Source organism: Marmota monax, unplaced genomic scaffold (genome assembly GCF_021218885.2).
Source record: "Marmota monax isolate L192 unplaced genomic scaffold, Marmota_monax_Labrador192_F-V1.1 WCK01_AAM20220418_F8-fsc00050, whole genome shotgun sequence".
Taxonomy (NCBI): Eukaryota; Metazoa; Chordata; class Mammalia; order Rodentia; family Sciuridae; genus Marmota; species Marmota monax.
In genome coordinates this window covers 9,359,707-9,380,650 of record NW_026694552.1, presented here as the reverse complement: position 1 = coordinate 9,380,650, position 20,944 = coordinate 9,359,707, and the positions used below count along the sequence as shown (strand labels likewise).

Below are 20,944 nucleotides of genomic sequence, written 5' to 3'. Positions count from 1 at the left end.
AAAGGCTGAGACAGAGGGATCTCGAGTTCAAAGCCAGCCTCAGCAACAGCGAGGAACTAAGCACTCAATGAGACCCTGTCTCTAAATAAAATACAAAATACAGCTGGGATGTGGTTCAGTAGTCGAGTGCCCCTGAGTTTAATTCCCAGTACACCTCCCAAAAAAGAAATGATCTTAATTATCAAAAAAAAAAAAAAAAAACCTTGATGTTCTTGGTGAAGTCATTTCTCATTGGCAAAAACACAGATTTCAAAAGCCACAGGATAAAAACATGTGACTAGAGATTTCAGTGGGCAAATAAATGCCTATCACTATGTCCAAGATTTGTTTGTTTATAACAAACTCTTATTTTTGAGGAATTGAATTACTTGGGTATTAGGGCAATAGCCATATGCATCTCTGGCTCATACCCAAACCATCATGTAAGGACTCAGGAATGATAAGCAGAAAGGAATGCCAGTCTTGGGTAATGCTCGGTCCCTGGTCACCACATTTTCAAACTTTCTTTCTCTCATTTTTGCCTGGTCAGAGTTTCTTGGATTTTAGTTTGCTGTGGAAATCAATTCCTCCTTTGGCTGTCTTCTGGGTCATAACTCTCCAGTTTAAGCTGTCTGCTTCTGAATTACAATCTAAATGAGACTTGCAGCTTTCCTATGGCTAAGTTTCATTTTCCTAAGCTGAATTCTTGACAACCAATGATTCTTAAGAGCTGTCGATCTTTTGACAGGCAATATTTTTTTTATGATTAAAAAGAAGCCCTGTACTGTTCTATAGTTATTTTAGTTGTAGTTATCCTAACTGGCCCCTCCTTTTAGGCATAGGCTTGCCCTCAAAGTAGGAGTGTCAACAACCCATCAATAAACCTTGCTGTTCCCTAGTGGCTTATGGAAAAAGAAGGGAATGCTCCCAGCTCTTCCTGAAATACATTCAAAACAATATTGACTGAGTGCTAGCAAAGTATGCTTGCTTCTCTGGTGCTCAGGAAGTTTATGTCTGACTTTAATTCCAAATGAGCATGCGCCATCAAATCCAGACATTCCAATCCACAGCACAGGTTCCAGTGGTTAGAGGAAACTAGATGCAGTTTGGCCTTTTAGTTGCTATTTTTCAGTAGCTAGTGATTATTTTAATCTACTTAACCCTCTTTCCTAGACATTCAAGCTAACTAGGATTTCCCTGATCCAATAATAATAATAATAATAATAATAACAACAACAACAGCAGCAACAACAACAACTAATATTTGTGTAGTGCTTTAAGTGTGGGGAAAGGAAAAAGGTGTGAAGTCTCTTAGTGTAGACAACAGGTCTGGATTTAGGTTTCTGACCTCCTCTCTCCCTGGACTTATATAGGCAATGAACTCTTAATCATGAGCAGTCAGATTGATGGCTATATTATGCACTGATATGTGCTAGGTACTCCACCAGCAGCTAGCACATTTTAATGATAAACTTCATCTTCAGAAAAAGCAAAATTGAAAAAGAAAATGGTATATCATGGAGATATTTCTTTTTTGATAGTATTATTGGATTGGAAAATCTTAGAACGACACAGAGCAGAACATGATTTCAAGTAGGCTTTGACAGTAATGCTCATAATTTTTTATTGCTTATGATTTTTTATATAAAATGGAAAAATATGAGCAGAATAATAATGTGCTCTTTCTTGGTTGAACATCCACCCTCAAAGAGGCATGAAGAAGAATTATTTCTGAGTGTGGACAGTGTTAAGAGGGCTTACTGCCTAGCTTTGTATTTGGCCTAGTCCTGGTTACCATTTTCATTTGGGGGTGGAAATCTGGTGTCATCGATTCTGAAAACTTCACAAATTATTCCATTGTGCAATCAAAGAGAAGAACCATTGATTTAGGATCTCTGTTGCATATACTGATATTGTTTTAGCATTGATACCAATAACTGTCTTCCAGTGATCCAGGGTTTGATATAGCACCATAATGGTTAATGAAAGGGTATTAAATACTTACCTGATACAGCTCCATAATGGTTAATACAAGGGTATTAAATACTTAAAGTTCATTCAAACTTTGATAAAGGTTTAGAAAATTATAGATACAAAGGGTTGCATGATTTGGTGGATACCACTGAGATATTTAAAAATGGGATATTCCATCAAATCAAATTACACTGAACTGTACAGAACCCTCCAGCCCCATTATGTGTGAATACAAAGTTAATAAAGAGGCACTCTTTTTGTGCTGAAAAATGAAACAAACCAAATTTTTGTTTTATACAAATGATCATGCCTCCTTATTTAAAATCAGGTCATTATAATCACAGGTCTTAAAATATATATCCTCAATATACAGAAAGTTGAGATTATCAGAACAGCAACATTTGATTTGCACATCCACAGGGTGAGTTCGATTTTTAATCACAGTCAAACAGAAGGAACAAGGCACTTTATTATTGGAAGCTACATTAAAAATGTCCATGGGCCACAGAACAACATGTCCAAGGCCAATTGTGTAGAGTGCAAAGACTTCAGGCAGTGGGGGATGGTAAGAAGTTTGTCTCCTCTCTGTCTCTGGAAGGGTACCAACCTCATAACATCAGTACAGTTAATAACTCTCTGACCTTTAAAAGGTATTTTATGAGCAAATTAGGTCAATTAGAATGGAGCAAAAACCCCAACCACTTTGTAACCAGGGTAAAAAAGTAGCCAATTCCTTGCATCAAATATATGTTAACAGGCAATGTTCATACAGGGTTTTAGTTTGCTGAATTAAAACTGACAAAAGAAAGACACAAAGAAAGCCACATTTGAGATGCAAACGACTTTGAAATGTAAAACCCCAAACTTCACTTTGAACCTGTCCTATTCAGTGTTGCCTGTTCATGAGAATTACACTGAACTGTACAGAACCCTTCAGTCCTTAAGGGGATGGGGTGTGGCCAGTGTAGAGGGAAAGTTCTTGGGAACTACATGCTAGCTGATTTATACACATTATTCATTTCGTTTTCATGCCAGCTCAATGAGATAGCTATTGTCCCTATTTTATAGAAAGGAAACAGATTTAGAAAGGCTTTAAGGGACACACCCAACTCCTGTCTAGTGAATCAATTATTTTTCACAAGCATGTGCCACTCCATTCTACCACTCTTCTTTCTTTCAATAATTTATCTTTCCTTCCACTTCTTTCCATCTCAAAGCCTTAAAATCAGTGGACAGGTGATAGTGCTGAAAGGAATTTAAAGGAAAAAAAACCTAATAGAACACTTTTTCATTCCTCTCTTAAAATCCTAGATGATTTTCTGTTTTACCACACATGGCCTGGTCACCAGGATCCAAAGAAGTGTAGGCTCCCTATGGGCTCATGTTATATTTTTTGCTTTTTAATCTCCCCCTGGTTTCAATTACTATGTTTTTCAAATCCCAAATAAGGGCATCTAGCTTGAGACATTATGTTTTTGTTTGTTTTTTTTTAAGAGATCATGAGGATAGCATATTTTGAAATTAAAGCTTAAAAAGTACTCCTGGTGTCTTGGAGAGATAGGCTCAGAATAGGGCTGACTCAGTATGGACATGTTGATTAATTAATTGGAACCTGATCACACAAGGAGAGTAATGAGCAAAGTTAAAGTAAATTCTTATCAGTGGAATTCAACAGGGTGGTCTTTCTGACAGGTCTTTTTGTCATAGTCTTAATGTAGGCTTTCCTAAACCTTGTGATTTGTTAACCTGCAAGTACTTGTTTAGATATAAGGCTGTGGATTCTAAAAGACAAGCTGTTAATTATGAGTTCTAATCTGAAGCTAGAAGATGCCTATAAAGATTAAAACTTGTTTCCTTTTTTCTAACAATTAGCAGCCTAGCTGAAGAGCGATCAATTATAATTGAGGAACTGAAGAAGGTAATAAATGCATTACTGAGACCAGTTGCTTTACAGAACCATTTTTTTAATCCTTAAATTCTGCAGGTTGTAAATTACTCATTAGAAGGCAGAAAGCAAAATAGCCATAATCCATTTAGTGCCTCCAAACTCCACAGACTTAGAGGAGGAAATCCATGGAAACAACAGGCCTGATGTGTTCTTTCACTGCTATTTCTTAATGGGAAAAGGTAGTTAAACAATAAGGAAAAGCCCAAGTAATTATCCTGATGCGATGGTCCATAGGTCAGGGGTGGACTTGATTAAATTCATGGAGGGCTGACCCACAAATGGTGGGAAAATGCCCCTTCTTTTCCACTCAGCGCCGCAGGCAGCTAATCAATGTGAACATCTCACTTCCAGATTATTTCATGAGACCAGAGAAATAGCCCACAGCATTCATTAGGGCATTCACTCATATCTGTTGTTTTCCAGTCAATGTAGGGACTAGGACAAGAGGCCAAGTACCAGAGAGCAATTAGAAGGGGGCCAAGGAGGAGGCTGTCCTCCTCTCCATAATAGGAAATATAGCTCCCATTTACAAAATATTCAGCTGTGAAAACAACTAGACAATTAGTTTGTGGGTTTCTTTGCATGTACAGAAAGGCACATATATTTGGTTTGAATGTGGATTTTTGTAAGCTTAATGTGAGCACATTTAACTATTTACTAAGGGGCAATGGTTTTTTTAATACCTAGAAATGAAATTCAATTTTAGACTCTTAGTGGTAATGACACAGATGATATGAATGAGTTTTTTTTTTAATTTTTAAATGTGTTTTAATTAGTTATACCTGACCGTAGAAGGCATTTATGCACTTTGATATATCATACATAGATAGGATATAATTTCTCATTTTTCTGAGTATACATATTGCAGAATCATATGAATGATTTTGGGAAGTAAATTTCAAATCTGTGTATATTTCCTTTTTTTTCAACAATATAATGACCTTTATATACATAAAACAGCTTCTGGGTCACCGTTATACTAAATACAATATAATACCTACTGGTTTGCTTCTGTACTGAGAAGACAGACATTTCTTTTATACTTCTTTGCCTTTTTCGTTCATGATCAACAGCACCTTTCTGAATAAAGATGGTGGGATTAGGCTATGAAATGGAACTTTTTTCTTTGCAGAGGTAAGTGGGCCACATGAGGATCAAATATCCATTTCTGCAGTAGCAAACTGAGTTACCCAACCCCAACTATTTCCATTCATATTCTACTTGACAGTCTTCTAATGACGTTTGTGATTTCACCAGACTGGTGCTATGTCTATCTCTGTGTTCCATTCCAGTACCCACCAAGTTGTTGTTGCTCAATAAATCATTAATGATAATGAAGGGAAATCCAGTTTAAAATTATAGCTGTTTGGAAATGTATTAACTTTGTTAAAGTCATTATAAAGTAAGTGTTTCCTAGATAGATTATTTAACCATGTCATGTGATAAATACTTTTGCTTCTCACATCTTCTCTTCTTTCCATTTCTACTGTTCTTACAGTAGAGAGCTATACTAAAGAATTTTTTATAACTTTATTTATTTTTATGTAGTGCTGAGGATTGAACCCAGTGACCCTTTTCTTTAGATATAATGACTTCAAAGCACATTAGGAAACCATTGAGGCATGGTAAGAAAACTTTACAAAGCTCACAGTAATTTTAAAATTATAACCTGTTGCTTCTATGTTATTTGTCCCAGGAAAAAGCCCATTCTGGTCAATTTTGGTGAAAACCAGAAATGATATCTGGCCTTTCCCCTTTCCTGGGGATGAACTACCCGAGTTCTCCTCTCACTTACCCTGAGTGGATTTTCATTAAGGTAAGGGGGTTCACCTTCCACCATTTCAATTGCCATAATTCCCAAAGACCATATATCAACTTTTGGACCATAAGCTTTGCGAGTCACCACCTCAGGTGCCATCCAATAGGGAGTTCCCACCATGGTGCTTCGTTTACTTTGCTCAGGAGTGATCTGGGCACAGAACCCAAAATCAGCTGTAGAGAAGAAAAATCAATTAAAATAAGCCCACCCTCTTTCATTCTACAATAGGATACTTTCAGATATGGTTGAACCTTCCTGTGAAACACTGAGCTTCCATAGCTGCCTAGCTCACATCCTTTTGATACTTAATTTCTCAGCTGGTTCTGGTTTTAGGGGGGGTCAGAAATAATCATTGATGTCATTTTTACCAAGCTTTAATATATTTCAGTGTCCATTATTGTTTCCTGCAAATTACAGTATCCTTCACTTTTCAAATTAGGTACTTGTCATCCAATCATAACAAAAAACACTAGAAAATGTGAAATATTAAATGCAAAAATTCTGGACACAATCTACAGGAACACAGCATAAAACAAATTAATTAAAATTGGGTTCTCAATGCTTCCAAATAAATCATTTCAGCAGCCATTATCTTCTATCTTCTTAAGATAGGTAGTAAAAGAACAGAAATTCCCTGATATTTTCTCAAACATGATCTGAATCAAAATACCTACTCAATTTAACAGAGCCATCCATCCCGAGGAGAATATTGTCACTCTTTATGTCTCTATGGATCACTTGGTTTGAGTGCAAGAAATCCAAAGCTTGGAGGCACTATTGAACCAGAAAAAAAGTTCCAATTATATCACATTTTTTTTTAAATTCTAAGTTTCATTTCTAGACAAATTATTGGGGAAGGATATAATTTTGTGTTGTCAAATGAAATTGATTACTGCATGCCTTAACACCACTTTAAAATAACACTATCACTAAATCAGTGATGTTACTTAGCAGTATAAGTTTGATGGCTCCCATGTCAGACTAGGCCATGAAAGAGTAAGGATATAAGTAGCACTAATCATGAATACAGCAAAGCTAACACACAATATAATCATCCTTTGGCCTAGTTATCTGCAAGGTATAGATTCAGCTTGGTCTTTTCAGATGTAGGAAGCCTTTGTGTATATGATTTCATTTGATTGAATAGGTTTGGAGTAGTACCCAAGAATCTGCATTTGAAACATGTGCTCTAAGCTACTTCTGATGGAGAGCCAAGTTTGGGAAGGTCTCCTAGTTTATAAAATAACTATAGATACTTGTTTGGAGATGCTTTTGTATTGTAATACCAAAAAATGGAAACCACAGGCTCAGGACTTGAATGACAATAAATTTGATTTATTGCATGAATAGAAAACATATGCATTTAGTGGATCTGTGGTGTCTGGGGTGCAAGAAATGAGAATAAGAAGAAAACAAAGGAGGAAATTCAAGCAAACAATTTAACACAAAATGTAAAGATTAGTTGATATCATTTATTTTTGTTTTTCTATCATTTGTTTCCACGTTTTAGTGAATCATTATTCCTATTTTGTTTGTAGAAAACTTCATCATAATGAATGAGATAGAGGACAATGCCCAACATGAGACTCTAATGAAAAGTGTGTGTTTTTAAAATTATTGAAAAAATAATTATAACAAAAATCCTTTATTTAGCTTGAAGTAAGAACATATACCATTATTAGAAAAGAAACATGCACAGGCCCACTGGAGGGCTATGGGGAATATCCACCTTGTAGTATGAAAGCAACTGCTCCCTGGGCTGAAGGAGAACCTTGTTTAACTTGCCTTCTGGAAAAAGATCGGAATATCATGTGGTCATATTTTATATGTAGTAAAAAATAAATATTGTGTTAAAATTCCCCCAAATCAGGAATAAGTTCCATGTGAACATCACCATTTTGCATATTCACTATAGTGATATGAATATGGCACCTCAAGGATTAAATATGGCACCTCAAGGATTACATAATGGAACTCAAAAGATTATCAAAAAAAGCAACTAAAATAAACAAGGGGCTGGGGAGACTGATGCAAATAAATGCTACTAGGTTAAGATTCAAATTGAAGTCAGGCTCTCCAGTTGTTTTTTCATTAGAAAACTTTTGTTATTGTTACTTAGATGTTATAAACATTCTGAATAAGCATAAATACTAATTTTGGTGTACTCTTTGGTAAGAAATGCTCTATTTTCTTACCTCTCTGCAAACAGCTGCTATCTGTCCTTCATCCATACAGGTCTCTGTGACCACATCAGTCAAAGAACCACCAGCCAAGTATTCCATGACCACCCACAGTTCATCACCAACTAAGTAGCTATAACAAGAAAAGAAAAAGACTTTGACTTGTGACCAAGTCTCAGTTCTGAGAGAAGTCAGTTGTGAGTGGAGCCATGTCTATTATCTATAGTTATTCAAGAACAAAAAGTGACCAAATGTGGGCACAGAGGTCACCAGAGCCTTACTATATAGGCAAAGAGCATGAAGTTATAGAAAACAACTTGGGGCCATGTTTAGACACTTAAGTAGTATCATTGGGTCTCTGGTTCCTTGTTTAGCAAGAGCGAGGATTTATAAGGAATGGAAGGACCCTTGATGTGCCTTTAGGCCCACATCACTGTGAAATTAAACTACAATGTCCATAAGATGCACTGGGGAGTCTATTAAAAATGAAAATTCACTGGGTCCATTTCATGAGTTATGGCAAGCAGCCCAGAAACCTGCATTTCTACAAGTGCAAATACAATTTTGACAAAATTACGAATGCACAGGGTCACTTTGCTGCAAGTGAGTCCCCAAGGGCATTTTATGAAACACTGATCATGACTCTCAATTTCCGTCCTCCTTTTTTCCTCCTTCCAATATTATTGATCTACCTGGTCTAAAACTCAGACAGCAAGATCTTAAGCTCATGGAGGTTGAAGAACTAGCTTTTTCTTTTGTATTCCCTCAGAACCGCAGAATTGTGCTAAACAAACACTTACTGAAACTGAAAGAGACAGATGTTAACCACAAGTGAAGAGTTAGTGCTGTCTTTAAATGCCTATTTATAACACTGCTAATACTACTGATGAAAGAAACATTAATTACCTGGTTTAGAAAAAGGTTTAAGATTAAAGTCTCAATTCCCTAGACCTCACTGTCAGTTCCTCACAAAGCACCCATTAAAGCAGGGCCATTGTAGTCAGCCTTTCTTCATTCAGCCTCCTAGAGATCTTACCCACTCCAAACAAACACTAAAAGAAATGCTTAAAGCACCATGGCTCTCTATTTCCTGCCAATGTGGAGCCACAATCCGCAAGTAGAAATTACACAAACTGTTTATGTTTAGAACCAAACCCATAAAACCTTTCATGTTTGATGGGCGGTCAAAGATAAGTGGGTGCAAGGTTAGCCATGTATCTCACACTCTACTACTTTGTAGCATTTGAGAAATATTTGACTGTTAAATTAATAAGAGCCCAATAAAATAATTTACCAAGAAAAGGCCATCTCATAAGAACAACATGTACATAATGAGAGAAAACACTTACCTATCTAAATAATTAACAATATTGGGATTCTTATTTTCCCTCATAACCAGAATTTCATTAATAATTAATTCTTTTTTGGGTTGTTGTTGAAGGTTCATCTGCTTTATGGCCACCTGAATGATGATGAAAATATGAGAATAAATCACAATTGTCACAATAAACACAAACATCAATATTTTGGGAACACAGAATGAGGCATACAAATTATTTACTAAGCTCTTTCTCTGTACCACAAATCCATGAGTAAATTATCTACATTTTTTCATAAGATATGTCATTAACAAGGAATAAATATGAATAAAGGAAAATAATCAGGAATAAATGTTAGCACTAACCTCTTGTCCTGTTGCAATGTCAAGTGCTGTATAAACAGTACCCGATGCCCTGTGAAGGTGAAATTTATCAAATGAATAAGCAATAAAGGTGTTACCAATGTATTTCACTTGCAACAAAATACTGGTTATTTGCAGGAGAGGAAAATTAGCAAAGTCAAGATTAAAGGATGAAGTAAAACAAGAGCATATTTTAAAAAATTATTATCATGGTAAGGACATTGAGCACAAGATCTACCCTTTTAACAAAATTTTAAGTGCACAATATTGGAACAACCTCTGTATAAAGTAATTACACCTAAATCATTCACTGTCTATCCCTTGTGGTGGGCTAGGAACTCCAGTCAAGATTTTTTGGCACCAGTTTCTGGGCCATGCTCTATGCAATGATGGGAAACTACTTAAATATTCCAAATATTCCTCAACTCGTACAACAATGAAAATTGAGGGCCTCTGCTTAAACTGAAATCTAGTTTAGCAAACGCAACATCACCTTTTGCTTAGGGAAAAAGAAATTAACCTTCACTTTCAGCAGAGGAACAGTGTGGCTCTTTTAATATATTTCTAATTTTTAAGAATATGTTCATCTAACTAATCAACCACTCTCAGTGCTGTACCAGTACTGTAGCTACACAAAGGAATAATGTGGTTTTATTATGGCATTAGTTAGCTGAAGTATTGCTTTAGCCAAATACCCTTTTAAACTCCATCATTCCTTAAGGACTGGTAGTATTCAGGCTTCTATTCTAACATCAATTACAGTGTTCCCATGCTTAAAAATAGAAATTATAAAGTTACATTCACAATAACTTTCTGTGAACCACACATGCATTTTGAACCATCTTTCGCCTCCACCCCCAATAAAAAGGAAAAAAAAATACTGTCAATTTCATCTGTGGTAAATAAAGGAATTAGGTTTGAAATCAATCCTGTGATCCACTAGGCATTGTAATGCTCCCACTTTCCTATCTAAACTCTCTGGTAATTGTTGTTTCTCTTTTACTCTTCATTTATCCCTTATGTTGTTTTGTTTTCTGAGTCCAGACATTCTTTTCTTATGTCTGGTATTTCCTAGTATTTCTTCTCTCTTCTTCTCCCTGGGTGAGCCGAAATATTTCTCATAAGCCTAGGAATTTTATATTACCTGGTCCCAGGAAAAAATGGGTAGTGTAGTATAAGGAATATTTCACTATTGGTAGAGATCTGAGCTCTAATATTTGGCATACTGTCAACAGCCTATATGACCTTGGGACAATGCACTTCCTGTTACTGTTTTAATCCTCTCACATGAAAAATAGTGATCACAATAACAGCAAACATATACTGAGCATATCGTGTGTGTGCCTACAAGACACTGTGACAAACTTCATATAACTTCTCTTATTTTTAATATTTTTTTAGTTGTCGATGGACCTTTATTTATTTAAATGCAGTGCTAAAAATCTAATCCAGTGCCTCATCCATGCTAGGCAAATGCTGTACCATTTGAGTTACAACCCCAGCCCATGTAGCTTATTTTATGTATTCTTTACCTTATTTCTATATAAGGAAAATCTATCATTTTCATGGTATATATGAGGAACCTAAGGTTGAGAGAAGTTAAGTAACCTGGCCAAGGTTATACAATTTATAATTAAGGTCATCTGACTCTCTCACATGTAAAGTATAGGGAATGGGCTACTTTGTTCCTAAAGCTCTTTAATTCTATCATCTATAACCAACAACTGTACTTCCCTCCACATCCTGCATGAGTTTTAAATATCTATTCCAACTAAGCTGAAAAATCACGCAAAATAGAGGCCACTAAACCTGGAATTGATAATTATAGAAATTTCTTAGGTTTGAGGATTATATTAAATAAATTATTCTGTCCATTTTGTGTTTCTGATTCTGGGTTCAGAGCACATAGTTAGTGCCCAACAAATATCTGCTGAATTAACACATTAATAAAAATATCCTCGAGCAAGCATATGATTGCAATAAGAATTTTTTCCATTGAAGAAAACATTTCTTCTACTTAAGTCTACATAAAAACACTTCCTCTTGGAATAAGCTTATAAGACATTCCTCACTTTAAGGGCCAGAAGGTGATTTTTTTTTCTTCTGAATTCAGAGCTGTTCTAAGTTCAAAGGAATAGATAGATAGATCATCTCAACCTGGTGTATATTATAGCTGGAATAATCCCTGAGCAACTTCTTATACTGAATTGCAAAATACAATTTTAAATTCATTTGTATATCTTTACATATTTAGGCCATTTTCACAACTTCTTCAGATGCAAAAGAGTAATAATATTTGCAAAGTCAGGTAATAGTAGTACCTATCTCTTAGGAGTGCAGAGACTCAAACAGCAAAATCTAGGTAAGTATTTAGCCCTGTGCCTGGATCACAGTTGATGCTTAATATGGTAACTGTTATTATTATCTGATTTTACTGCTGTTACTACTTTCCTAGTACACTGAGTTCTTGGTTGACCCTTCCCAATCTCCCAGCCAAAACATCCTTGCTAGCATCTGTCTTTATTTTCCAAAGGACAGAGGTTAAGGGTGATATAGTGGAACACTTTGTAGAGGTTCCACATGTTTTTTTCTCCCTAGGGAAGTGTTTTTGTCTTTTTTCTTTTAAGCTTGGAATACTGTTATCAAATGAAACCACATGCAGGAACCCTCAATATAAAACAATTAAAATGGGAGCTGGTCCAGCTAAATCTGGGGAGGAAGGCCCAAAATGCCAGCCAAGGCATCTTCCCTTATCCTCTACCAGCATTTCTCCAACCTCAAGTCCATTTCACTGTACTAGGACCTAAAACTGTGATTGACTTGGAGTGAAAGGGAGATTAGTGTTTAACATCTCTTGAGCTTTACCTTGCAAATCCTTTGGGGTTTCTGTCCCCTAATTCCTTCAGCATTTTATTGTCTTAAAATTGTTGGAGTCTAACCCTGGAATCCTAATATCCTGGATTTTACGACATTCAGTGGTATAGAATTGCCAAAAATTCCTAATTCACAGAGGTTTACAGACCCTGAAACTCTAGATCATCAGTTATTAACTAAAAATGAACTTCCCCCCTCATTTTCCCTTCCCCCACCTGTCTGTGTATACATAATTATTTAGTGGGAGCCATTTTCCCCTTTCCCCTCACCCTTGTTCCCAGTATTAAAATAGTGATATACTCTCCATCCTATTTACCACCCCAAAAACAAACATGTTGCTAGTTGGTTGGAATTCATTGCTCTGATTAGTAAATGATTGGTTTACCCAACTTCCAGCCTTTGTAGAACCCTCAACTAAAATGCACATACTCAAGTATAATCTGCACAGTGAAATTTAGTGCCTTATCCCTAGCTCCATCTCAGCATGCCTAATAGTTCTTTGCACCCCAAGTCTACTGTATTTCTATATTCTAACAATCTAAGATTCAGTGGTGTAAGTGCAAATCTCTCCTTCAACAGATGTCAAAAAATTTTAAGACTCATTTATTGAAGCACTTTCATTGCCTATCACTGGGCTGAGATCAGTATCCCTTATTCCTTTTCATCCTAACCTCTCTTGGTTCACATTCAACTACTTCCTAGTTGTATGACACTGAGTAAATAATTTAATCTCACTATGACTCAAGATTGAAGGAGGATTAAATGTCTACAGTGCTTAAAATGTAAACATTCCTGACCTATACTATTTGTCCAGTAAATATTAGTCATAATGATAGTTATTATTTGATTGATGGTAGTCTGTGGATGACTAGGAAGCTCTTTAAGTGCCTGGAAGTTTTCAAGATATTTGATATCTCAAAATTCATAACAGAAATTCAACATTCATCTGAATGCAACTAATTCAAATATCATATACATGTTATTTTAGCTGGAATTATATTAACTAATGATTATGTTAGATATTGCATGGTGGCCAGAAGGCTCTAGGCAATAGTTAAGTTATATGCATTTTTAAAAAATTAGCTGTAGATGGACACAATACCTTTATTTTATTTATTTTTACATGGTGCTGAGAATAGAGCCCAGTGCCTCACATGTGCTAGGCAAGCACTCTTCCATTGAGCTATAGCCCCAGCACAGTTATATGCATTTTTTTTTGCTTATTGAAGTATAAGAAATAAACAATTACTTAATAAATACAATATACTCATCAAAATTATTTACAATCTGGGGTTCATAGAGACTATTATAGAGGTCTTGGTGGTGAAGGTGAGAAGACCTCTTCTTGTAATAATTGAAGCACAGTAGTATATATGTACTTCAAAAGAAACAATCTTTAAGCCAAACATGTATCACACTGATTCCTAAAAGATGAATTCTGCAACATCCTGGAGTATCTTAAAGTATCTCAATATATATTTTACAAAATAAATTTTAATTCACTTTTACAAAAAGAAAGAAAGAGAGAGAAAGAAAGAAAGAAAGAAAATAAAGAAAGAGAGAGAAAGAAAGAAAGAAAGAAAGAAAGAAAGAAAGAGTGAGTGAGTGAGTCTGGCTAGTCCCAGTGGTGCATGCCTGTAATCCCAGTGGCTCAGGAGGCAGAAGCAGGAAGATCATGAGTGCAGAGCCAGCCTCAGCAATTAGCAAGACCATAAGCAACTCAGTGAGACCCTGTGTCTAAATAAAATATAAAAAAAGGGCTGGGGATGTGGCTCAGTGGCTAGGTGCCCCTGAGTTCAATCCCTTGTACAAAAAAAAAAAAAATCAGTATCTTTCAGCTCTGTGGGTTATACAGATATCAGAAATCAATCTAACAAAGATGGAGGTTAACACTCCTAATTCACTGACATACTGGAGCTGTTATGCTAAAATGGTCCATATTGTCAATTCGATTTTTATGAAGCCACTTAATTACATTCATCCTTATTATCCTTCCATTCCCTATTATATTGAAGTCAAAGATTGCTGTAGAGAGAACATATGTTTATGCTAGGGATTTTATTTATTCCAAATCTCAGTTCCTTAGATGGCAAAAAGAAATTATGGATTATTAAAACTCAAGGGAAATAGAGATCATCCAGTTTTACCTCCTTATTGTAGATAAGAAACCTGAAGCCCCAAGAGTGGAAGTATATGTGTAATATGACACAACCAGTAAGTAACAAAGGGCTCCTAACTCTGAATTACAGACCTTAGGGTTAACCTACACTCCGGTTAAAGAATATTAAACCAACACATTGTTCATTCATCATCAATTACAGTTGTGATGAATTCTCCACATCACATTAGACACTTTATCAACAGTCTGTCCCTGACGTGGCCAAGTGCATAATACTCAAATGGAAACACTGGCATCTAGCCCAAACGGTCTAGCAAGGAAAAAACAAAACAAAACAAAAAAACAATTCACTATTTTTCCTGACAAGTCAAATTAATTATCAGCACTCTTCATCAGGTTTTGATATTTCCTGCTAAGAGCCAATGTCAAACCATAAACCTGAGTAGCTGCCAAAGCAGCAGCATGGTGGAGCTAAAAGGTTAGATAAATCACTTTGATTTCAGCATGGAAATGAATTAAAGGAGGGAAAGAAGGGCAAGGAAGTGAAGCTAAAATGAAGCTCATGGACTGGGGAAAAAGAAAAAGACATGAGGACTAAAGAGCTCAATGAGGTCCAATGTAAGCCTAGTGGGAATAAGAGTGAGGAAACCTGAAGGATAGGCAATATCTCCATGTAAGGTTCTACATATATATAGTGCCAATGCAGTCATGGTAAGGATTTTAAACTCCATTTAGGATGGTTATTTTTTACATCTACTCTTACTTCTACCGCTGCTAGAAAAGCCTGTATCATTTATTGAGACTTTCTGCTAGCTCTCAGTAAATAGATGATCTCACTTAATGTTCACCCTACACAATCCCATTATCCTCATTTTACAAATGAATAATAGAAACTGGGAAATGGTAAGTAGCTTGCCCCAAGGTTATGCAGTTAATCAGCAGCTGAGCTTAAAAATGTAGCCCGTGCTCTTAACTATCATTTTGGTTTGAAATAGATCATTAACATTTTTCATCAATGCTAAGTGCATGTGTGGTACTTCCTCATGGTCACAATTGTATCCATTATGCTAAGTTGCTCCCCGCTCCCAAATATTTATCTTGCCTCTAATTTTCTGCTTACTTAGTCCACGTGTCCCTTTAAGCCATTTAGTTTGTCTCAGGACATGGTATATTTGATTCTTTTGATATAACCATACAAGCTGGTTCTCCTGGTTTCTGAGTCAGTTAAGATTATCATGTGGCTGAAGGTGACAGGACCTGGGGTTAGTTGTTAGCACTCAACTTTTCTTCCTCTGAATATTTAAGAAAGTCACTACTTAGAGGACCCTGTGTAGAAATTGCCTCTCTATATTAATGCACTTGACATAATATTACAAATATGTGTATTTCTTGACACTACCATACATTTACTTGTTTTGTTGAGAAATAAACCCTTCAGGGCTCAAGGATGGAAATGAATAGAGTAACCACTGCATGCAATAATGTTCTCATAAAGAAATTTCAAAGGGTTGTCTTTTGTGTAATTTACTTTTCAAAAGTGCATCTCTAAGGTTAAAAAAAAAGTTATGTAAAAATTCATGTTACCTTGCTACCTTTCTAAGTATACAGAATGCAGTTGGGGCCAGATGGCATAATGTTTAATTAGTAGAATTATAACTTTTAAAATATATTCTTTTTAGTTGTAGATGGACACAATACCTTTAGTTTCTTTCTTTATTTTTATGTGGTGCTGAGGATTGAGCCCACTGCTGCATGCTTGCTCGGTAAGCACCCTACCACTGAGCTACAAACCTGGTCCCCAGTATTATAATTTTTAACAGGTAATTTTCTCTTCTTTAGTTGGGCATGACTTTTCCCAGAGTATTCATGGTCATCTACTTTTAAATAGAGCTGTAACACATTATGGGTTTGGGGCTGGGGAGCTCAGTGGGTTACAGTCCAGTGATAATGAGGCCACAGTCACAGGGCTTAATCCCTGGAAAGTTCAGATAACTCTCAGCTACTCACTCCAACATAAGTCTAAGCAGCTGCTTCACAGTGTGTCCCATTGGGTTCAAGAAGGCCTGGACAGGAAAGGAGGGCAGGTGGCTTAATACAAGCTCATTACTATGGCTGGAAAAAACAACTCAACGTGCAAACCCTGCAAATGAAGGCTGATTGAGTGGCATCATCTTTCTTTACACACAACACAGGGCATTTAAGAGCATTAAGTAGAACAAAGGGCATCTCCCTACACTCTATAAACACTGTTCTTCACAAATGCTAATGTATTTCCAATCTCTTACATCACAAAGCCTATTATAGAGCTCAGACTACAACTATTTAGTGCTTCATAGCAGTGATCTACCTTGTGTGGCCCAAAATAGATCCAATGAGGAAGCAAATACTTTTGTGGTGGGTGGTCCTACTCAAAGAATAACTTAACACACTACACACCACTTTTGCTCTTGCCATAGTTTCATGAACAACAACAGAAACAAGTCAGATGTTTTATTTTCAGTGCTTATCCCTCAGTTCTATGGTCATACACTGCTTTGTTATATTCTCTAAACCAAGCTGTTATTTATCAAATCTTTAAGATACAAGACTTAAAACTATTCATATTCGATAAAGGAACTTGATGTAATAAAAAGGGGGCTCCTCATTGAGTGGTGAGGTTGTTTGAAAATACCTAACATGGTATATTTACTTTCTCAAGCCTTAAAACATCCACAAGTCTGGGGTCCTAATTTGAATTTAAGACTCTACTGTAATGTATTACCAAAAAGAACTGATAAAAAAGAAAACAAACAAAAAACTAAAACTAATTTAGAGGCATAGGGACTGAAAGCTTGTTTTATTACACATGAGCTAGTACTAAAGTTTGTTTGTAATTATTAATGAATTGATTATGTTACCATTCTGTATAATGAAATGATTGGCAAAGATTCACATGTTAGACAAAATTCCTTTGGCCAGAAACATAGTTTTACCTCTGGGAGGAAAATGGTTTCATGAAATATTCCCATTGTCACTTTCTATCAAACATAGGTACATGGCTGTATTAATCTGGGTAGAAAATATCATACAGCTGTAGTACACTGGCCGATGAATTCTGCATGACAGCCTTTTGTATTGCCACATGCTTTCTTGTTAAGAGTTGCTTTCTTATATATTTCCCTCTTAAAAATCATTGTAGGGAAGGGTGCCGCAGCCTGGCTGGGCACAATCAGGAGCCACCTGTCAAAAGAAACTAACTTTATTTTTAGAACCACACACGCCAAACAAAACAGCCTCTCAGGAAAAACCCTCAGAGCCTCAACTGCCACCACCGGCTTTCCACAAGCCTCTCTCTCCCACAAAAGCTTCTCCCCACCTCCCACAATCCTCCTGCTCTTGAGGCCGATTGGCTGGGTCACGTTGGCAGAGCCAAAAAAGTCCCCCAATGAGCATCTCCGTGGTCTGAAAGGGCAGGGAAATAGCCCAATGAGCATCACCGCAGAGGAGCCAATCAGCTAGATGTTGCTGGGGCCGAGGAGCCAATCAGCTAGATGTTGCTGGGGCCGCTGTGAGCCAATCATCAGCCGGCAGCTGGAAGTTTGCTGGCAGCTGGAAGTTTGCTGGGGCCCCTTCGGCTGTGGCTCTCAACATCTCCCCCTCTCTGTTTAAACAACAAGCATGTGGCTTAGGGACCGTGTCTGTTAGGCAGTCCAATTCATCATATGGTCCTTACCCGTCATCGGATGAACTGACCTCTAGGCGTCAGCCTCCTGTCTTAGGTTGGTACCACTGCAATTGGATCATACCCGTCACTGACTACCGGTCCAGCATACAGCTATACTTGTGGATAGGCCTTTGCACCAGTGGGGGGGTGAGGTTCTTTGCCTCACCTCTGTTGGCCCCCAAATTTTAGACCATCACTAGTAGAGGAGGATGCAAAATGCCATGACATTAAGCCAATTGAGGGCTCCTTTGAAAAATTGTACCACCGGTGACATCATCAGCAAAAATACCCCAACACTACCACAAGTCGCTGCACCAACAGATAGTTCACAATGCATACAGGTGAGCTCACAATATGTCCAGGCAAGTTCTGCAACCAGTTCAGTGATGGCTATTGTAGAAGCTGTAGATTGGTTTTATCTTTGACTTCACCAGCACTGGGATGAAGATAGGAATTCTGGCAATAATGGCTAAAGAAAAAATTATGTAACATGTAGCACATTTTCAATTATGTGAATCATCAGCCAATCATCAGCCGAAGGGGCCCCAGCAAACTTCCAGCTGCCAGCAAACTTCCAGCTGCCGGCTGATGATTGGCTCACAGCGGCCCCAGCAACATCTAGCTGATTGGCTCCTCGGCCCCAGCAACATCTAGCTGATTGGCTCCTCTGCGGTGATGCTCATTGGGCTGTTTCCCTGCCCTTTCAGACCACGGAGATGCTCATTGGGGGACTTTTTTGGCTCCGCCCACGTGACCCAGCCAATCGGCCTCAAGAGCAGGAGGATTGTGGGAGGTGGGGAGAAGCTTGTGTGGGAGAGAGAGGCTTGTGGAAAGCCGGTGGTGGCAGTTGAGGCTCTGAGGGTTTTTCCTGAGAGGCTGTTTTGTTTGGCGTGTGTGGTTCTAAAAATAAAGTTAGTTTCTTTTGACAAGTGGCTCCTGATTGTGCCCAGCCAGACTACGGCATTTGGTGGCCCGTACGGGGAGATACAGAAGGTTGTATATGTCCTTCTGCTAATTGTTGTTTGACCAGGTCATGGGCTGCTTGTATCTTTTCTTTAGTCAGTGGCTCTCAACAGAAGGGTTTTTGTTATAGTATTATAATGCCAAACAAATGAATACAGCTGTGTTGGCAAGATGGCTAGCAAACAGGCATACTCATTATCGTTGGTGGAGTGTTCAATGAAATGAAACAACCTCTATGAAGGGCAACTATCTTTTCACACAACAATTCCACACTTAGGAATTTATCCTAATTATAAATTTACATAAGTGTCAAATGGTTTATCTGTAAGGATATGCACTGAAGCCTTGTTTATAATAGCAAATATCAGAAAGAAACTAAATGTCTATCAATCGGGGCCTGCTTAAATAATTTACAGTTAATCCAAACAATAAAACCCTATGCATCTTTTAAAAAGAATGAAGTACTGGATTGGGGTAGTAGCTCAATAGCAGAGCACTGGCCTAGCACACATGAGGCACTGGGTTTGATCCTCCGCACAACATAAAAATAAATAAATAAAATAAAATTATATAAAAAAGAATAAACTACTGATATGAAACCATCTTTAAAACAGAAAAAGAGAGGCTCATAATAGAAAAGGGGAAATATAGTCTGTTGCCACTGTGTTAAAAATATGAGAGAGACTAGAGAGAGATGCACTGTGTTCAAATACAAGGTTCATTTGGTTTTAATCATCAAAATACAGTTTGGGAAATACGTATTAGGTTGCAATATTCAGTGCTAGTTGTAGATATCCATAGAGAGTACCTGTTAGAATTAGAAAAGAAAGGATGCACATAAATTATTTTTGGGGGTGTCGTCTTATAAGTACAAGTATTAGATGTCCTAAATAAGCTTTTAAAAGATCTCTTTCAAAGTCAATACAGTAAAAGGGGTTTCCATTAACTAAAGATGGAATAATCTGATCATTAAAAATACTAATGAATGGGCTGGGATTGTGGCTTTGTGTTAGAGTGCTTGCCTCACATGTTTGAGGCACTGGGTTTAATTCTCAGCACTGCATACAAATAAATGAATAAAATAAAGGTTCATTAACAACTGAAAAAATATTTTAAAAATACTGATGAATGAAAATGAAACAAAATGCATAAACTCATGAGTTTATAAGGATGCTTTTAAATAAAAGATAAAGCTTTCTTCCCTTCCTAAAAATATAAAATAAAACCACCACTCATTGGAAACTTTTGGAAGTAATGTGGGTACCAACTCCTTATACTAAATTGGCAATAATAACGAAGGATTTGGCCCTAGGTTTGATCCAACTCTACCAAAAAAATAAAGAATTCATCTTGACTTTCTTGCATGACTACATTTTAGGGTAGCTAAAGATCCCTAGCTGATGAAGTATAGTTCTTAAAAAAAAATTCTAAGCTGGGTGCTGGTAACACATGCCTGTAATCCCATCTACTTGAGAGGCTAAGGCAGGAGGATCACAAGTTTGAGGCCAACCTCAGCAACTTAACAAGACTCTGTTTCAAAATAAAAAATAAAAAGGGGTAGATATGGGGCTGGGAATATAGCTCAGTTGGTAGAGTGCTTGCTTTACATATACAAGGCCCTGGGTTCAATACCCAGCTCCACAAAAAAAAAAAAAAAAAAAAAAAACAGTTAGTGGGTTGGGGTTGTGGCTCAGTGAGAGAGCA

At 37.0% G+C, this 20,944-nt stretch overlaps 1 protein-coding gene across 11 annotated transcripts in view; it reads right to left on the bottom strand.

Annotated features, from left to right (window-relative positions):
* Pak3 (p21 (RAC1) activated kinase 3) overlaps nucleotides 1–20,944 on the bottom strand; it is a 257,142-nt gene that overhangs the window by 18,612 nt on the left and 217,586 nt on the right. For all 11 annotated transcript variants that reach the window (XM_058571641.1, XM_058571635.1, XM_058571645.1 and 8 more), the window contains 5 exons: nucleotides 9,585–9,633; nucleotides 9,250–9,362; nucleotides 7,916–8,033; nucleotides 6,395–6,494; nucleotides 5,697–5,893 (listed from right to left, as the gene is read on the bottom strand). In XM_058571641.1, the coding sequence (XP_058427624.1) occupies nucleotides 5,697–5,893; nucleotides 6,395–6,494; nucleotides 7,916–8,033; nucleotides 9,250–9,362; nucleotides 9,585–9,633 (577 nt within the window). The remainder of the gene's footprint in view (nucleotides 1–5,696; nucleotides 5,894–6,394; nucleotides 6,495–7,915; nucleotides 8,034–9,249; nucleotides 9,363–9,584; nucleotides 9,634–20,944) is intronic.